This window comes from Stenella coeruleoalba (genome assembly GCF_951394435.1).
Source record: "Stenella coeruleoalba genome assembly, chromosome: 3".
Taxonomy (NCBI): Eukaryota; Metazoa; Chordata; class Mammalia; order Artiodactyla; family Delphinidae; genus Stenella; species Stenella coeruleoalba.
The window spans coordinates 6,369,476-6,393,205 of record NC_137148.1 but is presented as its reverse complement, the minus strand read 5'-3'; the positions used below and the strand labels follow the sequence as shown (position 1 = coordinate 6,393,205).

At 42.9% G+C, this 23,730-nt stretch overlaps 1 protein-coding gene across 1 annotated transcript in view; it reads right to left on the bottom strand.

The window, feature by feature from the left end:
• The window catches only part of ADCY2 (adenylate cyclase 2), a 433,375-nt gene that overhangs the window by 390,651 nt on the left and 18,994 nt on the right, over positions 1-23,730 (bottom strand). Inside the window, exon 2 of the mRNA XM_079915962.1 lies at positions 22,707-22,904. Within this exon, the coding sequence (XP_079772088.1) occupies positions 22,707-22,904 (198 nt within the window). The remainder of the gene's footprint in view (positions 1-22,706; positions 22,905-23,730) is intronic.

Here is a 23,730-nt window from a genome sequence, read left to right as displayed (position 1 = left end):
GGGTTTACGGGAGACAGGGCGGTGTGAGCAGGCGGCTTCCGGAGGGTGTCTGTGCCCACGGCGGGGCTGAGAGGTCCCCTCTGATCTTCACGTCTGCAGAGTCTCAGTATAGCTCTCCCACCTCCCTTCTGTGGGAAGCCCCAGGCACCCCTGGAAAAGCATCTGAAGCCCCAGGAGGTCCTACTACTGACACGTCTCCCTCTCCAGGCTCTCCCTGGGAGATGTGTCCACACGTGTGATTACATATGGCAGAGCTGAGACCAAGAACATGGAATATGTCAATAAATGCAAATGGCCCTAACCTATCAAAAAATATTTTCATGCTACAAAACAATAACTGTTTCTATAAACAAGAAGAGACTCTTAAATTAGCCCAGAAATATTAAAAATAAAAGGATGAAAGGATATACGGAAAGACAGACAAAGCAGTAGAATGCAATCTGGGGTTACAATTTGGTATCAGACATGGTGGAATTCAGGGCAAAAAATATTTAAAAGCAGGCACTTTATAATGCTAGAGACTATAAAGAACAATCAAAATCCTTATATATAAGTGATTATATTAAAGATCAATAGAATTCATTTCTAAAGATGTTAAAAAGGCACTTAACAAAATTCAACAACAGTTCTTTATCAAAGCACCCAATAAAATGGAACTCTTAGGTGCTTACTGAACATTGAATGTGATTATATACATAAGAATCTTAGTCCAAATGCCAGGATCCTACTTAATGAGGAAACACTGGAGATATTTCTACTAAAGTGAGAAAAATGACACAGGCCAACTGTCACCGCCACTAATAAATACGGTAATGGATGTAGACAATTCAACGAGACAAGAGAAAGCAATTAGAGGCATAAGAATCCAGGGGAAAAAGACATAAAACAATCTTTCTATGTAGATAAAACTGCCTATCTGAAAATTCAAAAGTGCATTAAAGACTTTTTATAAAGAAAAGAATTTAGTCAAATTTTAAGATATAAATTAAATGGAGACAAGTCAATAAATCTCATTTATAACACAAATATCTAAAAGAAAACACACAATGGAAAAAATATCCCATTTATAAGGGAAAATAATTAAATGGATGACAAAAATATATATATAGTACCGAGGTATGGAAATGACATAGGGGCCAAACCTATATAAGAAACTTTATATACTCCTGGAAGAAAAAAAAAAAAACACAGAAATGTAGACATTGATGAATGGAAACCATGTCATGTTCTTGAATCACAAAGCCATCAATTATCTCTAGATGTAGCCACAATTTTAATGCAATCCCAATAACCATATCTACATGTTTGTTTGTTTGTTTTTCCCTGGAGCTAGAAAAATGAATTATAAAGTACATAGAATTATAAAAGATCCACCAGATATTAAAACTTACTATAAAACCTCCAAAATTAAGAGTGGTCCCGGCACACAAACAGCCTAATGGAAGAGAAGAGAGTGGAAAACTAGACCCGCATGAAGGGAGATTTAACCTAGGAAAACAGCAGCATCCTTTCAATAAATAGCATTGGGCCAACTGCAGAGTCTCTCAGAAAAAGATAAAGCATGTCTCACCTTCATGGAGATAGATGTCCCATTCATTGATCAGTAATCTAAATGTAGAGATTAGCTCAAAAAGACTTGCTCCCTCATAACCTAGGAGTTTTGAGGGGGAACTTCCTAAACATGCCTCAGAATTGAGAAGAATAAACTAAAAGATTGACTAATCCAACTACACAAAATTTGAAATAAAACTTCTGCATGCAAACCATCATAAGAAAACTCAAGACAGAGGACAAAACGGGGAAAACATTTGCAGCTTATATCAAAGGCAAATCACTAATATCCCCAATAAGCAAAGGACTCCTCAAAATAGAGAACATTCTAATATTGAAATGGGTGAAACTATGAACAAACAGTTCCTGAGAGCTGGTGTGCCAGCACACTGCTGGATATAAATATTTAAGGTATACAATTTCATGAGTTTGGGGAGATGCATACACCCATGAAACCATCACCACGATCAAGGTAATACACATCTTCCTCACCTCCAAGCGTTTCCTCCTGCACCCCTCCTTCTGTGGTCAGAACACTTAACCCCAGATCCACCCTCTTTACACACTTTGAAGTGCATCATACAGTGCTGTTATCTGTAGGCACCGTATTGTATAGCGGGTGTCAGGAACTTAACCATCCTGCGTTACTGGGGGATTGTTCAGCAAAGTTTCAATCCCTACACTTGTTGATATCTGTCCACAGCCTCTCCATCTGTGACCTGCAGGGCACTACAACCTCATGGTGGTCTGAGATTTCTCTCACTTCTCTGGCCAGTCCTGTGATATGGTCACCTTCTGAGCTGTTCTTTTTACCTCTCACCTGTCCTGTCACACAGCTCTGAGTTCTGCCACACTCACTCTCTCATCTCTACTTTGTTTTTAATTTTTTACTTCTATACAATTTTTAAAGGTCCATTTACAGTTACTACAAAATATCGACTATATTCCCTGTATTGTATAATACATCCTTGAGCCTGTCTTACCCCTAATAGTTTATGCCTGCCAACCCCTAGATTTAACTATAATTCTATAGCTATAAAATATAACCCCTATATTGCCCCTCCCCCGCCACTGGTAACCACTAGTTTGTTCTCTACATCTGTGGGTCTGCTTCTTTTTTGTTATATTCACTAGTTTATTGTATGTTTTAGAGTCCACATATAAGTGATATCACACAGTATTTGTCTGTCTCTGTATGACTTATTCCACTTAGCATAATGCCCTCCACGTCCATCCATGTTGGTACAAATGGCAAACTTTTGTTCTTTTTTATGGTTTAGTAGTATTCCATTGTATACAGGTACCATGTCTTCTTTATCCATTCATCTCTTGGTGGACACACAGGTTGCTTCCATAACTGGCAACTGTACATAATGCCGCTATGAACATTGGGGTGCAAGTATCTTTTTAAATTAGCATTTTTGTTTTTCTCAGATATACACCCAGGAGTGGCTTTGCTGGATTATATGGTCGTTCTACTTTTAGTTTTTTTAGAAACTAAATTCTCACCTCTACTTTGAAACTAACCTTTCTCTTGGGCTCCAAACTCCCATATGGTGTCAGCATTTCTATTACTTGCCAGTTGAATAAAGGGGCTACATCACATGCAGAGTCCTTAAAAGATACCCCAGAGTATGGGAAGGCTTATCACACTAACTAGCATTTACGGAGCACCTATCACTACATGTCAGGCACCGTGCTGAGAATTATCCTTGCTACCCTTTCCCATAGTCCTCTGAGCTGCTGCTCATATGACTGTGATTTTACATATGGAGAAACCGAGGCCTGGACAAGTTAATCCCCTTGATCAAGAGTTCATAACTTGTACAAAATGACACTGAAAGTCACTCTATCACGTGATTGGCAGGCTCAGGCTCCTGCCCACCACTCCACAGCCCTCACTGCAGCGTGCATTCACACCTGGGTCCATGGAACCCCATCTGTCCTCCGCAGAAGGGAGGCTGGAGGACGAGTCTTGAAGCTGGGTTTCCACAGCAACTGCATCCCTTTACTAAGTGCCATGGTGGCTTGAGGGGGTTGACGGAGATTCTGGGAACGTCTGAGCACCCCTAAGCCAGTCCCGCAGGGCCTGTCATGGGCTGCTACGGAACATCAGCGTTCCTTAAAAATCCTGTCCTAACACACTGTTCTGATGCTCTTGGCCTGAGTCCTTGCAGCCATCTGTGGGGTGGAAGTGAGCACCAGTCCCACTGCGGGTACCTACGAAGTGGGGCTGTACCTGATCCTAATGGCCTTTAGAGTGTCTCTTTCCTGCCTAAATGCCACTCAAGGGGCAGGAACAGCCCCTCTCGAAGGCAGAGAGGCTCTGAAATAACAAACAGCCTGACGCCAAAGGATGTCCCAGGACACTTGCTGAGGAAGTGGCAATGTTTGATCTGGATGCAGAGCCCTCCCCATCACAGGAGCATGCCCACCACACCACCCTTATGCTCCGTCACACGGCTGTCTCTCAGGAGCCCAGGAGAGCTCTGGGCTGGAACCTCACCCCATCAAGTACCTGCAGTCAAATCGGTTGCCAAACACTCCAGCTGCTGAAGGTGTCACCGCCGATAGCAGGGATCACTCATCAAGGACACTCTGACCAAAGGACCTTTGTTTCCAAATGTTAATCCTGGAACCCCTCAACCCTTCACATGAACCTGTTTTTCTGGTTTTCTAAAGCTATCATCACTTCACGATATTTCAACAATGAGCTGAAACTGAGTGAGGCCAAAATACAACTCACAGAAATATCAACGCCAAGGCACGTTATTTCAATACGTCACATATGAAAATGGAAAAGGTGATGGGAAGGACAGAAATTTGAAACCAGTAGTTCCATTGCCATCTCCGTGGGCTATTACACTGACAATGTTGTGATTCGCCCTCCCAAGGTCAGGTGGTCCATTCTCCTTAATCTCCGTAGTTCTGGCTATACCATCACCATGAACACTGAATTAGTGAGTACTGAACCATTAAATATGGGGCGAGGCTCCTGTGGGCCCCTGGTCACAGCATTTTCCTTAACCAATCAATACACAACCTTGTTTTACTGTGTTTTTGTTAAAGGCACCTTATTTTCTACACATTGTTGATTTGTTAACACTTAACTCACAGCCAGCATCTCTGGCTTATCTAACACATATTTTCTCCAGAAGGCATATCACAACCTTCTTGCGTTCAGGAACACCAGACAAAACTTCAGCAAGACGCTTGGAGACCATTTTAAGCAGTGAAATCATCAACACAAAGCACAAAAATACAAACTATATATATATACATATGGCACTAAGTAAATCACGAAAAGGACGCTTGCCTACGGTGTGAGCTGAAACCACAAGGCAGAGTGATGCCTTGTTCCAGCTCAGCTGAGAACATTCACATGGGGCAACTCAGATTGTTTGCTGCTCTGCACATGTCCACAAATGGCCTCAACTATCGACTCTGGGGTTATAAATACATTTTAGCAAGTAGGCAAATTTGCAAAACTGGATGCTGCAAATAATGGGGATCATCTGCATTTCTATTCCATGCTGACTCTGCTCAGAAACCAAGGTAAGAATGTTGAGATTTCCAAGGGCTTTTAAAATTTTAACATTGGCCTTTATCTATAGAAATCCATCATTACTAAGCCACTTCATTATTGCTGGGGAAAAAACACCTGCCAACCTGAGGAGAGTATCCATTTCTAACAGTGATAAGTACCGGAGTCTCTGCTATTGGGTGCTGTTGGGTAGAAACATCTCAGGGTTACCAGTGAGGCCAGAGCCACATTTTGGGGCCCATCAGGGGCCCCACTGCTGACCACACAGGCACAACAGCCGATACCCAAAATGAGGCAGAGACTGTAGCTGTTCCCTCAGCTGTCAACACAGCCTCTAGCTACTCCTAGGGCCCCTTTTTTTCAATTGTAATTAATTAGAAATCTTTCTGAACTCTTAAGGAGAAGTGTATTTATTTAGTTAAGTAACAGCTTATATGCAATAATAGTGTTTCCAGAGCTTAGAAATGGCTGGTCTTATGCCCTGATGGACACAGACTCCAGGTCCTGCTGGAGATTCCCATGATGTCAGATGGCAAAAGGACAGGTTCCCACATTAGGATGTTAGTTAAATGATGAGTGAAGCAGAATCCAGAAGAGAAGCCATCAGCCAAAACCAAACCTAGGTTTTCCTCCAGTGGAGGAAAATAATGCTCATATTCCAAAAATATTCATCCTCTTCCCTGGGCCACACTTTCTATCTATAGGCGACCTTAAGTTGGTTCACTTGAGAGTATTGGCAGGACGTTGAAACTGATCCTGGAGGAGCTCCATGCAACACAGCCCAAGACTTTTGCCCAACGTCACCTGCCAAAAACAATGACCTCATTGTGCAACCGTGCTCCTACTCAGACTGTCTCAGCCTGAATAAAATACCCAAGGAAAGCTCATGACCCACTTTGTTCTGATCTGATCTTCAACACACACCCAACTGAAGAGGTTTCCCAGGTAACCTAACACCAGAAAGAAGGTATTTTTGGTTAGCAGACAGGAGTACTCTCTAAACAGCAATAAAACCATAAGTTGGCATTCTGGGTGAGTGTGGATTAATCCCCCACAATCAGATCATCCTGTGAAGCTATAGGATGCATGCTTTATAGGAGCACCCTATAAAGGATCTACAAAAGAGATCCTGGCCCCAAGCAGTCCTTGAACAGGACAGACACCAAAGAAATCCTGGCTGAAACAGATGGCTGTCTATAATCACAGTATGTGGGACGCAGCTTTGTAGGACCCCTAACCTCCATCCCGCGAGGTCTAGAGTCTCTGTGCTCTCCGCCCTGTGACACTCACAAATACCCAGACGACGGCTTAGATAGAGGCTGCACCAGAGGCCAACAGAAAGATGCCCTCCAAACTGTAAAGGCCTGTTTCTGCTTTTGGTTTCTAAGACAGCTCTTGGGGTTTGTGCCCACATCCTAAGAGTACAGAGCATCCATATGTCACCTACTTAGCCTTGGTGTCTTTGCATTTCCAATAAAAATGAAGTATCTAGATGCTGAGTTTCATCTTCTTCAAAGACGAATGGAGCAAGAAGTTGACTTAGAATGCAAAGAACTAGACGTTGACCGAGTTTTTGTGATCAGCACACTGAGTGTGTCTGCAGTTAAGCCCCAGCACATACCTTAAAAGAAGAGATGCAAAAAAAAAAAAAAAAGTCAAAGGTAGAGAAAAAGGTAGTGTTGGGAAAAGCAGCAACCACTAAAGAATATTGAGGCATCTCCCTCCCTTGTTGCATGAATCAAGTCTCTGTACAGAGTTCTAAAGGACTATAGCATTTAGCAAATGAGAAAACTAGTTTTTGAGAGGGGAAAACGTATCCTGCTAAATGGAACTTTGATAAAGAAAAATCAGAACTTTAAAATATCTCAAATTCAGAGCTTGATAAAATATACTGCATACTGTGCTGATAATTTATAGAATGTATTCTTCCCTTTATCGTAAGGCTTTGTCAATCCCCAGCACCATTCCTTAACCTCCTGCCACTACCCATTTAATCCGTATGTGTTACAAGAATTGTCCATTCCTTTTTCTTTATGGATTGCTAATGCTGTTGGTTCCTTACCTCTTTCATGTTCCCCTCTTCTCTGTTCTGTCCAGTGTTTATGTTTAAAAATAAGCTAGTACCATCTACAAAGTAGTAGGAAACACGAATCCAAAATCTATATGCACTGACCCCCAGAACTTGAGAAAGAAGTGTCCATTGGATGACTTGGGTACATGTTTTTCCTAGTATATTTAATGAAGCTGCCAGGTTTTTGTTTTATATCTCTAGAAATTCTAAAGTTTTCTGATGACTATGAATAAATTTAAGTGCCATAGCTTACAAGTATTAGCATTTTGTTGGAAAATTAGTGTTTTCCCTTAAATACACAGTTTCAAATCATTTAAAAAAGAAGACATGCAGAAGGTAACTGAAGGAAGAGAGTGGCAGGATTTGAATCAATCTAGTACAATATTTCATTCGATTCTTCCATGCTAATGTGTTAATTGTTATCATCATGGGTCAACAGAAAAAAAGTGTCAAAAATACAACCGTGTCATACTCAACAGCACACATATGTAAAGTTCAAAGACAAAGATGCCTTAATTTCAGTCGTTCATTCTCAAATATTTTGTCAACAGTTTGGGGATTTTTCTTTCTTTTTCTTTTTTTTGGAATAGTTGGAAACCAAAGAAAACAATTAACATTTAATTGTAAAAACAATTACTTTATAGGATTTAAGGATTATGGCCATTAATTAATCCCCCAAATATTTATTCCATGAAAATGTGATGATATCACCATTTAACTATTTCTTTTAAGTGGTTATGTTCTTTGGACATTTTGATTGGATTTTCATTAATTGTTAAATACAGATCCCAGTGACCATATCTTACCACCATTCAGTATTACATTCCCTGTCATTGGTAGAGTGCTAAACAATATTTTTAAAGTTTGAAAAATAGAACATGCTTTATTAAAACTAGTAATAACACACATTTAGGTAAAAAAGGAGGGTTATTTTTTTTTCACCATGGTGAACAACAATCACACCCCAGAGGCTGAGGGACAGGAGGCAGCAGGACAGACAGCCACCCTCAGCAGTGGCTCACGGGCTGATAACGAACGGAGTCAATTCTAAAAGCTTGGCTGGGACCCACGATCCAGAATGGCAAATTCAGGTCAAAGGCAAAGTCATATTCAGTACAACGGATGTTCTTTTTATCTTTTTAATTTTACTCTAAAATGTGAAACACTAAAACCAGAATTCTTAAAAATACAAGTCATATGACAGCCTCCCGTAAACACACCTCACACACTGAACATTATGCCATAGCGGGCTTCAATCCTATGTTTTCATATATATGTATATGTATATGTAACACACACACACACACACACACACCGAGGAAGTTACAGCTAAAGCCTCCTCTTCACATTATCTTCTCTGCTTCCCCACAAAAAACCAAGAGGGGGAAATCAGTACATTATTCTTCTCATTCATGTTTTTTATTTTTTGAATACTTGCATCTGTAAGTATTCAAAGTATAACTATATATAAAATCAGCATCATTCTGCGACTTTTCTACTCAGCACTATGCTTCCAAGATTTCTCAGTATTGATACATGTAGATCAACGTATTCATTTGAGTCTTATTTAGTATTTTATTGAATAAAGTACTGTAATTGATTTATCCAGTTCCCAACCAATTCGTCTACATGCCTCCTTGGTCACACATGTAAGGCTGTTTCTTGAGTATCTACAAAGAAATAAAAATAATTGGGATGGGTCTTTCCTTTTATATTTCTCCATCAATTTTCTTTCATAATTAAAAAAAAGTTTTTTCTCTTCATGCCTTATTTAAGAAACCCTTCCCTACACTGATGTTATAAAGAGATTTCCCACTACATTTCTGTGAAAACCTTAATGGTTTGTTTTCCTCATTTAGATTTTAATCCAGCTAGAATTCGTATTTTTATATGGAATAAAGTAGGAATTTAATTCTTTCCGTAAGAAAAATCTATTTCTTTCTTTCGTTCATTTATTTCATGTATTCCTTTTTTCACTTACTGAATAGTCCTTCCCACCCCTACTAGTTTTAATTCCGTCTCTGCCATAAAAGACAGGTCTCTTTCTGAGTTCTCCCTTCCTTTCCCTTGGTGTATTTACCTGTATCTGGGCCAATATGATAAAGTTAATTTTTTATTTTATTTTAATAACTCCCTATTTATTTCCCTTCTTTAAGAACTTTGGTTCATCTGTCTACCAAAAAAAGTTATTTCTTTGCTTCACAATTTTTAGCCTAATGCATCTGTGTTACACATCTTAGAATATTTGGTTCTTTAGTTACATCCCCCAGCAGGAGGTAATAAAAGTATTTTTTTCATATTAAGAGCATTAAAGAGAATACAGATTGGTGACTTACACATTTTGTGTGTGTACCATGTTCAATGAAAAAAAATTCTTTTAAAAAACAGGCTGAGAAGAGATTGAATTTCACACGACTCAGCCTCTGATTTCCCAATCTTTAAAAAAAATTGAATCGGTAAGAAATCTTTGCTCAAGGAATCATTTCCTTTTTAGACGTGATAAAAATGGAAATCTTGCCATTCTCTCAGAACATCTCGGTATCTTTGTTCTCCTTAAAGATCCCTCCTTTCTTTCAGCCACTATAAAGCCATCAGGGGGACACAGCCAAGAGTAGGTGAGTCAGCTCACCTGAATGGAAAGAAGAAAGACATAGTGGGTTCCAGCCTTCCACCTGCTGCATGTTTTTGGAGAGTCACAAAGCCTCTTTTTGTATCTCAGGGTTTTTTTTTTGGAGGGGGGGGTCATGTTTAAAATGGGAATCCTACCTCCCATTTGAGGATATTGTATCAATAATTTGGAATGGAGCATGAAAATTCTTTGTGCACTACAAAACCTCATTCACTAATTATACACCTGTACTGAGGTATAATTCAGTTGTAAGAGTCAGTTCTACATCCTAAGTACAAGTGCTTTGCCAGATATATATTTTTTAACTATTGTTCCCAGTCTGTGGTTTACATTTTCACTTTCATAAAAGTGCTTTTGAGTAGGAAGAGTTTTCACATTTTGATTAAATCCTGTGGATCAGGGCTTTTTCTTTAATAGCTGACAATCTGTGGCATACTCTATTTAAGAAACAGCTTTCTAAGCCAAGGGTACCAAGATCTTTTCTCATGGTTCTCATGTCTTCTTCTGGAAGTTTAATAGCTTGAGGACTAACTTTTAAATCTATGATCCATTTTGAGTTCATTTTTGTATATATTATATATATATATATATATATATATATATATATATATATATATATACACACACACACACATATATAGGAATGGAAGTTTATTTTTTGCACAAGACTAAATTTTTCAGCAGCTATTGTTGAAATGCTTATACTTTCCCCCATTAAACTGGCTTGGGACATAGTCAAAACTAAATTGACCATATATATGTGGGACTATTTCTGGACAATCTACTGTGTTCCATTGGCCTAAATGTCTACTTTTACACCAATACTATACTAAGTTGATTACGGAGTTTTATAATAAATCCTGAAATCCAGTAGAGTAAAATCTCTATGTTCTGCTCTTTCAAATCTGTTTTAGCTCTTCTAGGTATTTTGCATGTCCATACATACCTTAGAATCTGCTTTCTACTCTCTGTAAACAGCTTGTTGAGAGTGCATTGCCTGTACAGAACGAACTGGGGAGAACTGACAGCTTAACAACATTGAGTCTTTGGATCCATGAACAGAGTCTATCTCTCCAGTTACTCATTTCATTAATTTCTGTCAACAATGTCTTACAGTTTTCTGTGTAGAAGAATTATGCATGTTTATTCAAATATACTCCTAAGTATTTTACATTTTGATGCTATATTAAGTGATTTTTTTTTCAAGTTATGGTTGGAAGATTCTAATATATAGGAATACAGTTTATTTTATCTCAACCTTGTAAACTGCATCCTCACTAAACCCACTTACTAGTCTTAGCAGCATTTTTTAGGTTCCATAGGATTTTTAATACAGTGGACAGTGCACACACAGACAGATAAAGCCAGCCTAACTTCTTACGTTCTAGTCTCTATGTCTTTTGATTCTTCTCCTTACCTTATCCAGATCACAGGTAACATCATTCAGTCCTTCCCAATTAAGTATGATGCTACACTGGTTTCTTTTTTTTTCATAAATTTATTTATTTATTTTTGGCTGCATTGCTGCACATGTGCTTTCTCTAGCTGCAGTGAGCAGGGGCTACTCTTCGTTGTGGTGCAGGGGCTTCTCATTGCGGTGGCTTCTCTTGTTGCGGAGCATGGGGTCTAGGCACGCGGGCTTCAGTAGTTGTGGCTCGTGGGCTCTAGAGTGCAGGCTCAGTAGTTGTGGCGCACGGGCTTAGTTGCTCCATGGCATGTGGGATCTTCCCGGACTGGGGCTTGAACCCGTGACCCCTGCATTGGCAGGCGGATTCTTAACCACTGCATCACCAGGGAAGTCCCAATGCTATACTTTTTATTCAATTGCCCTTTATTGGTTTGAGGAAGTTCCTTTCTAGTCCCAGATTGCTGAGAGATGCTATCATGAGTAGATGTTGAATTTTGTCAAACGTCTCCCCTTTATCTACCAAAACGATGGCAGGCACTGCAATTACTGAAATGATCTGTTAATGTGGTAAATCACATGAATTGATTTTTGAATGTTAAACCAACTTTGCATTCTTGATATAAATTCCATTGTTTTGCTGGATTAAATTTACTAAAATTTTTTAAAGAATTTTTGCATCTATGTTCGAGAGAGATTGACCTGTAGTTTTCTTTCCTTGTAATGTATCTGGCTTTGGTATCAGAGCAATCCTGGCCTCATGACATAAATTGGGAAGTATGTTCCGTCTTCTATTTTGCAAAACTTGAATAGTACTGGGATTATTTCCTCCTTAAATTTTTGTAGAACTCACCAGAGAAGGCGTTTGGGCCTGGAATTTTCTTTGTAGGAAGATATTTAACAACGTATTCAGATTATTTCATACATATAGGGCAATTCAAGTTATCTATTTCCTCTTGAATGATCTTTGCTAGTTTGCTTTCCAAGGAATTTGTCCATTTCATCTAGATTGTGGAATTTATTGGTATAAAGCTGTTCATAATATTTCCTTATCCTTTTAAAGTCTGTAGGATCTATAGGGACAACCCCTCTCACATTTCTAATACTGGTAATTTTGTCTATCTTTATTTCTGGCTAGAGATTTACCAATTTTATGGGTCTTCTCAAAGGACCAGTTTTGGGTTCACTGATTATCTTAATGTTTTTCTGTTTACAATTTCATTGTTTTTTGCTCCTTTTTATTTCCTTTCTTCTAATTTGTACTCCTTTTTCTAGTTTCTTAAGTTGGAAGCTTATGTTGTTGATTTGAGCCCTTTCCTCTTTTGTACTATATACATTTGAGGCTACAAATTTCTAAGTGCCATTTTAGGTGCACCCTGCAAACTGTGATCCATCATGTTTTCATTTCATTCAGTTCAACATACTTTCCAATTCCCCTTGTAATTTCTTCTTGGCCTTCAGAGTTATTTAGAAATGGGTTGTTTAGTTTCCAGATATTGATTGATATTCCAAACTTCTTTACGTTATTGATTTCAAGTTTAAGTCCGTTATGGCCAGAGAGAGCACTTTGTATGAAGTAATCTTTTTAAACTTAGCGAGACTTTTAGGATCAAGAATATGGTCCCTACCCTCCTGCACTGTTGGTGGAAATGTAAATTGATACAGCCACTATGGAAAACAGTATGAAGGTTCCCTAAAAAACTAAAAATAGAACTACCATATGACCCAGCAATCTCCTTGAGAAAACCATAATTCAAAAAGAGTCATGTACCACAATGTTCATTGCAGTTCTATTTACAATAGCCAGGACATGGACCCAACCTAAATGTCCATCAACAGATGAATGGATAAAGAAGATGTGGCACATATATACAATGGAATATTACTCAGCCATAAAAAGGAACGAAAGTGAGTTATTTGTAATGAAGTGGATGGACCTAGAGTCTGTCATGCAGAGTGAAGTAAGTCAGAAAGAGAAAAACAAATACCGTATGCTAACACATATATATGGAATCTAAAAAAAAAAAAGAAAATGGTTCTGAAGAACATAGGGGCAGGACAGGAATAAAGACGCAGACGTAGAGAATGGACTTGAGGACACGGGGAGGGGGAAGGGGAAGCTGGGACGAAGTGAGAGAGTAGCACTGATATATACACTACCAAATGTAAAATGGATGGCTAGTGGGAAGCTGCTGCATAGCAAAGGGAGATCAGCTCGGTGCTTTGTGCCCACGTAGAGGGGTGGGATAGGGTAGGTGGGAGGGGAGAGGGATATATATATATGCATTTGGCTGATTCACTTTGTTGTACAACAGAAACTAACACAACTTTGTAAAGCAATTATACTCCAAAACAGATATTTAAAAAAAAAAAAAAAGAAAGAAAGAATATGGTCCCTCCTGGTAAATGTTCCACGTGTGTTTAAAAGAACACATATTCTGCATTGTTGGCTGGAGAGTTCTATAAACATCAATTAGATCAATTTGTTTGGTAACACTTTGTGAATCTCCTATATCCTTATTGATTTTCTTTCTTATTGTCCCACCTGCTTTTGAGATAGGGTGTTTCAATCTCTGAGCTAGATATGGGTTTTTGCATCATCTATTTTGCATCTCTCTTATTAGGCATATAACGATTTAGAACTGTTAGGTCTTCTTGATGAACTGATTCCCTTTGCATTAGGAACTCTTTTTCACTGGTGCTTGCTCTCCAGACCTTGTGCCAGGAATTAATCTATTCTGCTCTTTCCCAGAGGTCCTTCCTCGGGCCTGTGGTAGGTTTCTCCCCTGTGTGTGTGAATTGGTGCTCAGGCGGAAACTCAAGGTACTTTCTACAAACCTCCGGAGCTCCCTCTCTCTCTCTAGTTCTCTCCTCTCTCTTCCTAGGTTTTCTGTCTCGAGAATTTCAGCATCTTTGCCTTTCCAAACTCTAGTTTCTGGGTTTTCAACTCTGTGAAATTGCTGGGCGAGGATGATGTTAGTGGCTGCTGAGAAAAGGAAATCTGAAATACCAAATACTGGGGAAGCTAAGTGAGGCGTTGCTTAGCAACTCTTAATAGGAAATAATTTAAACTCGGGATGTATTTTTTTCCCGAGAACTTGCTGCTCCAGCCTGGAGTCTAGAATTCACTCCCCTTCACGTCAGCAGCTCCCCTGCACTCACACACACAGTCCAAACAGGACAATCACAGGTTATATTATTCACCAGTTCCCGTAAGTATGTTTCTTTGGATATAACAACAGCATCCAAGATTCAAGGCCAAAGTAGCTGGAATTCTATGACAAGCAGCGTTTTATAAAATCATTTGGCAAATACAAGGGACATGATGCAGGAAGCCCTAAGATAATCACCATCAAAAATGTCTCCATTTAAACAGAGTCAGTAACAGATGTTTTGGAAGCCTACAGAACATTTCTCCTCCCTTGTAAAGTTCCAGCTCTTTCAGGAAAACACTACAAACTCCAGACTACGGTCATGATTCCTTCTTCTGACCGCACACTGACTTCCCCAGAGGCCCTGACTGCTGCACACACAGGACCAGCTTCCTTATGATGGTGGCCACCCCCTAGGACACGAGTGCCTTACTGGAAGAGCCAGTATCCCAGAAAATGGTCCTTTGAGCCTGAGGGGTTTTTCCTACAGGGAAGAAAGGAACTGATTACTGGTGCACACACAGATGCTAAGACAGACCCAGATGAGAAAACCAGCAGAAAGAAGTGTAATTACAGGGAATCTGTTAATAAGGGAGTTATGTTCATTTCAGTATGAAAGCAGTCATTGACTTCCAAACAATTATGCTGACTAATATGGACACACAGACATTTTTTCCTTGGGCCGAAATGTCCCGTTTCTCTTACTGACTCGTCTGATGAATGAAAATACCTCCAACTGGGAATATCACTAGCAATTCAGAACAGTGATGCGATCAATTTTTTGGCATCTCTGAAGCAACAGCTCCCACCCCATGAAGTTTTTCCAAATAACATGTAACAGAACAATACAGAATTCTCCAGGGTGCCCCCTTCCTCGTCACATAATAATCTGTCATTTGCTGAGGCACCACAGGAAACACCCCACAGTCACCAATGCCGAGGCGCAGAGGAAGATGGTGTGTGATGATCACGCACAGTGCCAGAATGTCGTGTTCAAATTCCGGCTCTCTTCCTAATTGTGTGACTTTGGGAAAGTTGCTTAACCTCTCTGGGTTTCAGTTTTCTCATCTTCAAATTGCACGTAATAATAGTAGTGACGTCGCAGGGTTGTACAGATCAGGAAGGCATGTATGTAAAGTAATTGAACGGTGCCCGGAGCAGGGAAGAACCAGGACCGCGGAAGTGTCTTCTCTCCTTACAGGATGAGGGAACGAGCAGACAGATATGTCATGCGTGCACTCGTTCAATTAGTTCCTCAAGTATTTGCGTTGTGATCCCCATGTATGTGACACTGTGCTGCACACTGGGAACAGAGCAGCAAACAAAAATGCCTCCGAGGGCTTCCCTGATGGCACAGTGGTTGAGGGTCCGCCTGCCGATGCAGGGGACACGGGTTCGTGCCCCAGTCCGGGAAGATCCCACATGCCGCAGAGAGGCTGGGCCCGTGAGCCATGGCCACGGCCACCCAGCCTTTAAAATGTATGTTGATGTGGGCATGGGGTGGAGGGAGGATGGCAAAAGCTCAGAGGTGAGAACGGCAGCATCCCTTCCATTGCCAGATAACAGTTTAATGAAGATGCCAATGTTAAGTACCAGGGCTCATGCTCTTCTAAAGAAAAGCACGGGAGGAGAGAAAAGAAGAGGAAACATGGAGATTGTTCCAGAAACAACAGCAGACTTGTCTCTTCAAGCAAGGTCAGGGCTGGGAAGCCCCAGTGAGGGTGGTGATAAATCCCCAGTTCACTGTACAGCCTGTATGGTTTTCACAACACTCCAGCTGGGAAGGAACAGTAGAGAGAATACAGCAATGCCACCTCCGTGCTCAACAGCCAGAAATATGTGGGGATCTCAAAATAACTTCACTTGGGGCTGTGTCCAGCTGTGCTGCACTTCCTTAAAATTCACATTTCATCAGTACATTCCTTGCCATTATTAAAAAAAGGGGGGGTTAAAAAACCCTACACCTTTGTTGTTAAATGAAATAATTTTTATATTACTTTTAACTTTTCTCAGATACGTTCTTCTTCATATTAAGTCCAAAATGTCCCCTAAGAAATCAACCTTGGCACACAAAAGCACACAGAGATGGCTTTCTTGGATACTTAGGAACAGGCTGGATTTCTCCTCTCATTCATAGGCTACTAGGTTCTTCCAGGGGTAAATACATTCTTTAACAGCTCTCCAAGCGACTGCACTTGAAAACTGACTCTGTGCCATTTCAAAACCTATGAGAGGCCTTGCTTTTCTTTCATTCTCACCCATTTTCAATTTAAAAAAAAAGATGTTTGAACACTGACGTCCTATTTTTGTAGGAAAACACACATAGGTACATGGTGAATGTCTGGCATCCTTTCAGGTAATAGGGCACAGAAAGTCTCTTCTTCCTGGAGCAAAATGTTAGCCTTTCACATTGGTAATTTAGCAGATCTATACAGTAACTGCAGCCTGGTCTCCCTGCCAAGGCGGAAATGGGGTTGTCAGAAATGGAAGTTTTTATTTAACTCTAGTCAGTGGTCTCTTAATACAAGGGAAGCAGAACTCTGGAATCAAATGCAAATACGACTCACTCTCTGGTCCTCACTTGGCCAACCCAGTGGCTACAGGCTAACATCAGCCATCGTAGGCGACTGCCTTCCTGCCCTGCCACCTTCTCAATGTCTTCTCATCTCAGAGGGAAGGACCTAAGTCAGGGGTTTTCAGCTGAGATGGAATGGATTTGTCTTGATAGAAAGTCATAAATTAAAACATCACCTAAATGTTTAGGCTGCACTAAGTGAACCAAAGACATTACAGAAATGTATCAGGCAAGAAAAGTGTCATCGTGTCACTCAGGTAGAAACCCCAAAGAAGCACCTTCATTATTCGGACTGGCAGAGTAAACCAACCTAATGTGCAGACGTTCGTTTATGATGCTCTGCTTGTTCACAAGGCAATGGGATCAATCACCAGGTTATTTTCTCTTTCTGTTCTGTTGATTTCAGCAGGCTATTCACACACAAGAATGTTTCTAATTCCCAGACACTGGTTTGAAAATGGGTCAAAAACCTCCACAGCATACATTTAATCCCCAAGTGGATTTGTGGTTTAAGTGAAGGTCGACATCAAGAGCAGCTGTCAGATATCTAAGAGGGGGAAGGAAATATCAGAATCACAGAGGCCCTGAGATGGGACTGGCTTCCTGCAACAGGACAGCATCCTCTTAGGCAACACTGTCTTCCCATGAAATAACATCTGTCATGAGGTGAATAGTGTCCCCCGCCCCCACAAAGATGTGTTCAAATCCTAACTCCCAGTACCTGTGATGTGACCTTATTTAAAACCAGGGCCTTTGCAAACATGGTCAAGTTAAGAAGAAATCATTGGGGTTCCCTAAGTCCAGTCTGATGGGTGTCCTCATAAGAAGCGAAGAGACACAGGGAGAAAAGTGCCACGTGATGACGGACGTTGCAGAGGTGTGTCTACAATCCATGGAACACAAGGTTACCGGCAGCCACATGAGGCTGGAAGATGCAGGGAAGGGTCCTGCCCTGGAGCCTTCAGGGGGAGTATGGCCCTGCCCACATCTTGATTTCAGATGTCGGGCTCCAGAGCTGGGAGACACTATTTGTCAACCTCCATTAAGCCTCTTTCAACAGGACTTACCTATCAGGAAGGCCCTGCGTTCCAGAGGCCCTCAGACAGGAAGCACTGTCATGTCGTGTGGTGGCCCGGGCACGTGCAGAAGAAGGGACTATGGGCCCCAGACACAGTGCCGCTGGTGTCTTAAAAAAATAAAAATTATCCCATTTCCTTTACCTAACAGAACAGAGGAAACAGACACCTTGAATCCTCCTCTGCTGAGTTCAAAATCGTTCAAGTATTTTCAAACATTCAGAAAAAGAAGATAAGGTGCATCAACAGCCCCTCTACCGTCGATCAATGGGGAGCTCGTCACAGCACATGGCGGGCATTTCAGCAAGGCAGCCGGAGCCAGAAGCAGGCAGAGAATTTCCCTGCAAAATGCAGACGCTGCCACTGTAACAGCTGGAGACCCAGACTCTGCAATTTATCACCCAGTTTCCCTCTGAATGTTTGGAACCATCAACAAAATATCATTTTTAAATACTTTTTGTCCAGGAGGCAGCTGTGTGGAACAAATGTCAGCTGGGTTGGGATGCTGGCAGCGCAGGGTAGGAGGGGACTCCAAGCTGGGGGCGTCTTGAGCTGAATTAAGATGAGAGGCCTCCACACGCAGTCAGGGCTGTGAGGGCAAAGGCACTGAAGTTTCGTCTTCCGTGTTTTCCTTATTTCCCCAGTGACCCCTTCCTAACCACACGGGTGACCAATCTCAAAGCTGCCACCCTGTCACTTGAGGGTACTTTCTCCAGGATACACGCTGTGAAATCACTCATCTTTGCCTGATCAAAACGGAACCATCACTCTTAAGTCGTGCCCTGGCACCTCTACAGTTCCACTTACTGAGGCTTTGAGAACTGGGTCTAAATTTAACAGACAACATTGAGGGGCAGCATCTTAAAATACAGAGTTTCTCAGACTCAGCACTCCAGACATCTGAGGATGGATAATTCTTGGTGACGCTGCTGACCTGTGCATTGTAGGGTGTCTGTAGCACGTTGAGCAGCATCTATGGCTTCTACTCACTAGATGACCCCCAACCAGGCTGTGACAATCAAAGACGTTTCCAGACAGGGACGAACGTCCCCTGGGGGTGAAATCGCTCCCTCTTGAGAACCACGGTATCACGGATCAGAGTGGCCTCTGGAATCAGACCCCCGAGTTCAAATCTCCTGTCCTGCTCACCTGCAGCCCGGCCGGGAGCAAGGTACCCGTGGTGTGGAAGCCTGGGCCCTTGGGGAGCCTGGGTACGATGGCGCCCACCCCACGGAGCTACGCGAGTATTGGATGGGTTTGTGTAAGGGAAGCACCCAGAACAGGGGTGGCACCGTCCAGACGACGCCCGCACCGGCTGTTTCTATTCTGGGTTCTGCACTGGAGCTGTTGACGGCCGAGATCTACACTCGACCCACCTGTGCAGGGGAGAACCAGCCTCACCCAGAGACAGCTCTGCCTTTGCCCTGGGCTCCTGGGAGGGGAGCTCCAGGCCCCAGGAACGCTCCACCTGATAGGACTCTGTTTGCCTGGGGGCTTTGGCCAGCAGACTGTCCAAATGCGATTCACGAAGGATGCTCAGGGCCACGCAGTGTCAGCTCTGTCTACAGAGAGGCTGAGACCGACAGTCAGCCACGCAGGCAGCACGTGAGGAGTCCCCGTCAAAACCCCGGACACACAAGGCTCTGCTAACCCTCGCAGGCAGGCGGTATTCCCCATGCACAGCGCTACGTGTTGTAGCCAGGAGGGCAGGGCTGTCCTGTGACTCCCCATGGAGGGAACCATGGAGGCTTTAGAACGGGCAGTTCTCCTGAATACGTCCCCTGGCTGATGCTAATCTGCCTTCTTTCTTTGTAAGAGACCATAACCAGGAGTATTACAGCTTTCAGTGAGTTCTGTGAGTCCTTCTAGCAAGCGATTAAGTCTCAGGGTGGCCTTGGGACCCCTGAACTTGCCCTTGGCGTCAGCGGTGAGGGGCCCTGTGTGGACTGTCCCCGTCAGTGCAGCAGGTGGTCTCCTGCATCCCCTCATAATAATACTGTTCACGGAAACACCTTCTAGTGGGAACCATTCCTTGAGCTGACTTCCTCAAGCGCACTGAGCCTATTCTAACACTTCTGGAAGGTCAGCGTTCAGTGAGGGGCCTGCATCTGTGGCGCTGATACCAAAAGACGCCAGAGAGTAAACCTGGGGTCAATCTGGCAGAATAACTACATTTCAAGTCCCCTGCTGAAGGGGCAGGGGTAGCCGGGAGTTCTGGGCAGGATTTCAAGTTCCAGTGGAGGCACAGGGCCCAAAGCGCCCCTCTTCCGGCAAGAGGTGTGAGCAGCCCTCCAGCATGAGGCGTGCACCCTGGCCAAGCCCCCGGCTTAGAAACAGTGGCCAGAAATAGCCGCAAGCGCCGAGCCCGGCTGTGGCCTTTTCTGGGCTCCAGGCACACACAGCTGTGCTCCTACAAGCCTGCCCAGGCCACCTGCCACATCAACGGGGCTGAGGCTCCACGCAGGAGCTCTCTCTGCCCAGGGCCTCGGCGGCATGAGGGTTAGGGTGGGATCACGGATGGGGGGGTGAAGACCCCCAGCTCAACTTAAAGTCGGAAACAACAACGTCAAAGCTGATGCCAAGAAACTGAGCCAACCAACTCAACACCTGGGGAATCAATCGGAAAAAATGGAAGTAAAATGACTGTGAGATAGGTATGTTTAAGATGCTTAGAGAGATCGCGTCCAAGGGGGCAGAGAGCAGCAATAAAACCAAAGTGTATGTTATAAAACCAACAGATAAGTGAAAACGGAACAAGTGGATACACACGCACACACAAATCCAACAACAACAAATCTGAAAGTGAAAAACTACAGTCATCCACTAAGGAGAGCACTGCACAAGCAGCTCTGCGTGCTCCTACTGGCGGCAGAGAATGCTCAGGGGTGCGAAGACACAACAGCCGATGATGGTCACATCCACCCCCGGACCCCGGAAGGAGCTTATATTCTTGCAGGGGAGACAGTTGATTAACGAAGAGAGGGGTATGTCACGAGCTCTGAGGTGCTGTAGATCATCATGAGTGCTACAGAAAAACAAGAAAGATGGGGGGTGGCCCGGTGGGGTGTCAGCTGGACATCTGGGGAGGCTGCTCTGGGAAGGGGCCCGATGAGGTTAATGAAAGTAACAGTAGAGCTTTCACTGAACATGACAAACCGATTCCGTAATTCACATGGAAAAGTAAGCTCAGAGGATTCTGAACAAAAGGAAACTGCCGTTCCAGATAGTAAGGCTTCTTCTAAAACTATTTTGTTAAAACAAGGTGGCACTGGTGCTAGGAGAGGCCACTGGGTCCATGCCACAGAAAGCAAATGACGCTCTTAACCGGTTTTCTGTTTCTGTCCACGTGCACTGGTGTGAAGGCGGAGGGACCTCGGGCCACGCGTGCCGTCGATGGCAGCTGGGTGAGGGCGTGTGAAGGACAAAGGGGGGAGCAGAGGCGGGGAAGGAGCTGGCCGGAGCGTGGAGACAGGGGTGGGGGGGTGCCCAGCCCTGCAAGAGGCTTGAACGGGGGCATGAGGAGACAGCCAGGGGAGCTTCCCTGAGCACTGGGGCCTCTTCGGGGAGCTGCGGGAGAGGAAAGGCACTGTTTCCACCTGTGCTCACCATTACAGCATCCTTTAGAGCTAGAGGGACCAACCTGAGTTCACTTCGTCCAGCCTCTTCCTTTGCAGAAGAAACCGAGGCCCAAAGAGGATGATGGTTTGGCTGAGGTCACGGGACAGAATTCTCTGGAAACCTCATCCTTGGGCTCACCCAGCGCTCTCTCAGCTCAGGCACGTCAACCCTTTTGTGCGTTCCCATCTTGAATCTCTCTTCTCCGTTGGCCTCCACAGCAATTCACCCTCCCTGGGCCTCATGTCCTAATGACCTCTCCTCTATCCATCTGTGGTTCCTGTTCCTCTCCTACCCTAGGCTCTTGAGTCGCCACCAACTCAGGGACAGCCCTTGGTGCTCAGTTTCATCTCTCCCTGGAGGGTGACAGAACCCCTTGACTTCCATCACAAACTTGAAGCTAGTAACTAGCACACCGCCATCTGCGGCCCACATCTGTGCCCTGGACGACCCAGCACTTGATCGAGCAGTCAGCAGGCTACAGCCTTGTGGCAGCAGTACACGGGGAAAAGCCCATTAGACTACATTCTCCTAAAGATCTAACATCCTCCAGACATAGCCATTTTCTAAGTCAAGAGCCTCCCCAGTTTCAACATGAAGAACTATGGGTCTCCCTATTGCTATGACGTTATCACGTTGATACAAAGTCAGTATCACAGCCATCTGTCTGTAAGAAGGGAGATCCAGTCACTGAGAAAGAGTTCAAGGGCAATGACCAGTCTTTGAAGACTTAGAGGCACAAAGTGAGGCTCCAGTCCCAGAGGGATTCCAGAATGGGAAACTCAGGGGTTAGAGGAGAATGGAGCTACCAAGACCAAGTGGTGAGAGGTGTAAACGCAGACTTAGCCATCAGAAGAAACACGTGACCAAGTGAGCCCAGGCAGCAGCCCAATGGCCAGCAGGTCTGAGGAGTTCAAACGGGTGCTGAGTGACTTCATTATGGGGACATGCCTGAGACAGCTGTTTCAGAAGACTTCCTTCTCAGCTATTGGTCTCCTGTTTACAGTTTAGGGCCAAGTTGACAGAACTTGGTATGTTACAGATCAAAGCACAGAAAAACAAACACAAAGAGCATTTCAACACCTTACCTGGTCCCAGGGAGAGACGGTACCTCCAAAACACATGAACAAGTAGCCCATGGCCACGAGACAAATCCATATCACCAAGGAGAAAAGGCGGAGCAGCCTCTTAAACACGGACTCGACGCACACGAGGATGAAGATAGCAAAGAAAATCGCCAGGGCAGTTGGAACTGTTATTAAAAATGCCACGTGGTCTTCAACTTCCTAAGGAGAGAAAAAAAATATTGCAAAGGTACAATTTAGAAAACCCGTGGTACCCATGACTGGTTATCAAGATGTTATCAATGTTAATCAGTGTCGAAATAAATCAGGTTTTAAAAGTGACTTCAGAAGTAAAACAGTTGGAACTTTTGAAAATTTAAGCTTCTTATTAAATAACCATATTTTTTCTATATAAATAACCCAGTATTGGATATTTAAATAATGCAAAACAGCCATGCCATCAAATTCAAAGTTTCCCTGGTAAATGGAGAAATGGATTTCATTCAAAAGTGAATGCAAGAACACAGAAGGTACGGATAAAATAAGACAACCAACTTCACTGCCTGCACCAGAGGATCAGAAATACCCCAACTGTAGGAAATTAAGGCCTCCAAATGGATTTGAAATGTTTTATTTAAATAAAACCTAAAAACTATCTCAGGCTCTCAAGGGAGAAGTTTTTCTTTTATGTTAATTATGCAATTAATGTCTTAACGGGAACATACGTTAATAGAAAAGGGTCTAGAAGATGAGAGAGCGGGAAATACTTAGAAGAAGGTGTCAGTTTGCTAGTTTCCTTCACCACCTCTCTTGGGCTCCAGTAGCAAAAAGAAAATGGACATTTATTATTGGCCTCTTACTAATGCATTTTTTAAAAATCCACATTTGCACACTAATACGTATTTTCTATTTATCTCTTTCTAGTCACACACCCCCTAAAAGGCACACCATTACAATTCTATACAATTTCACACAATGTAATAGACATCATACTTCCTTTGATTATCCAAGCCTGGATTTAGGCTTTAGCTTCTCCAAACATGATGCT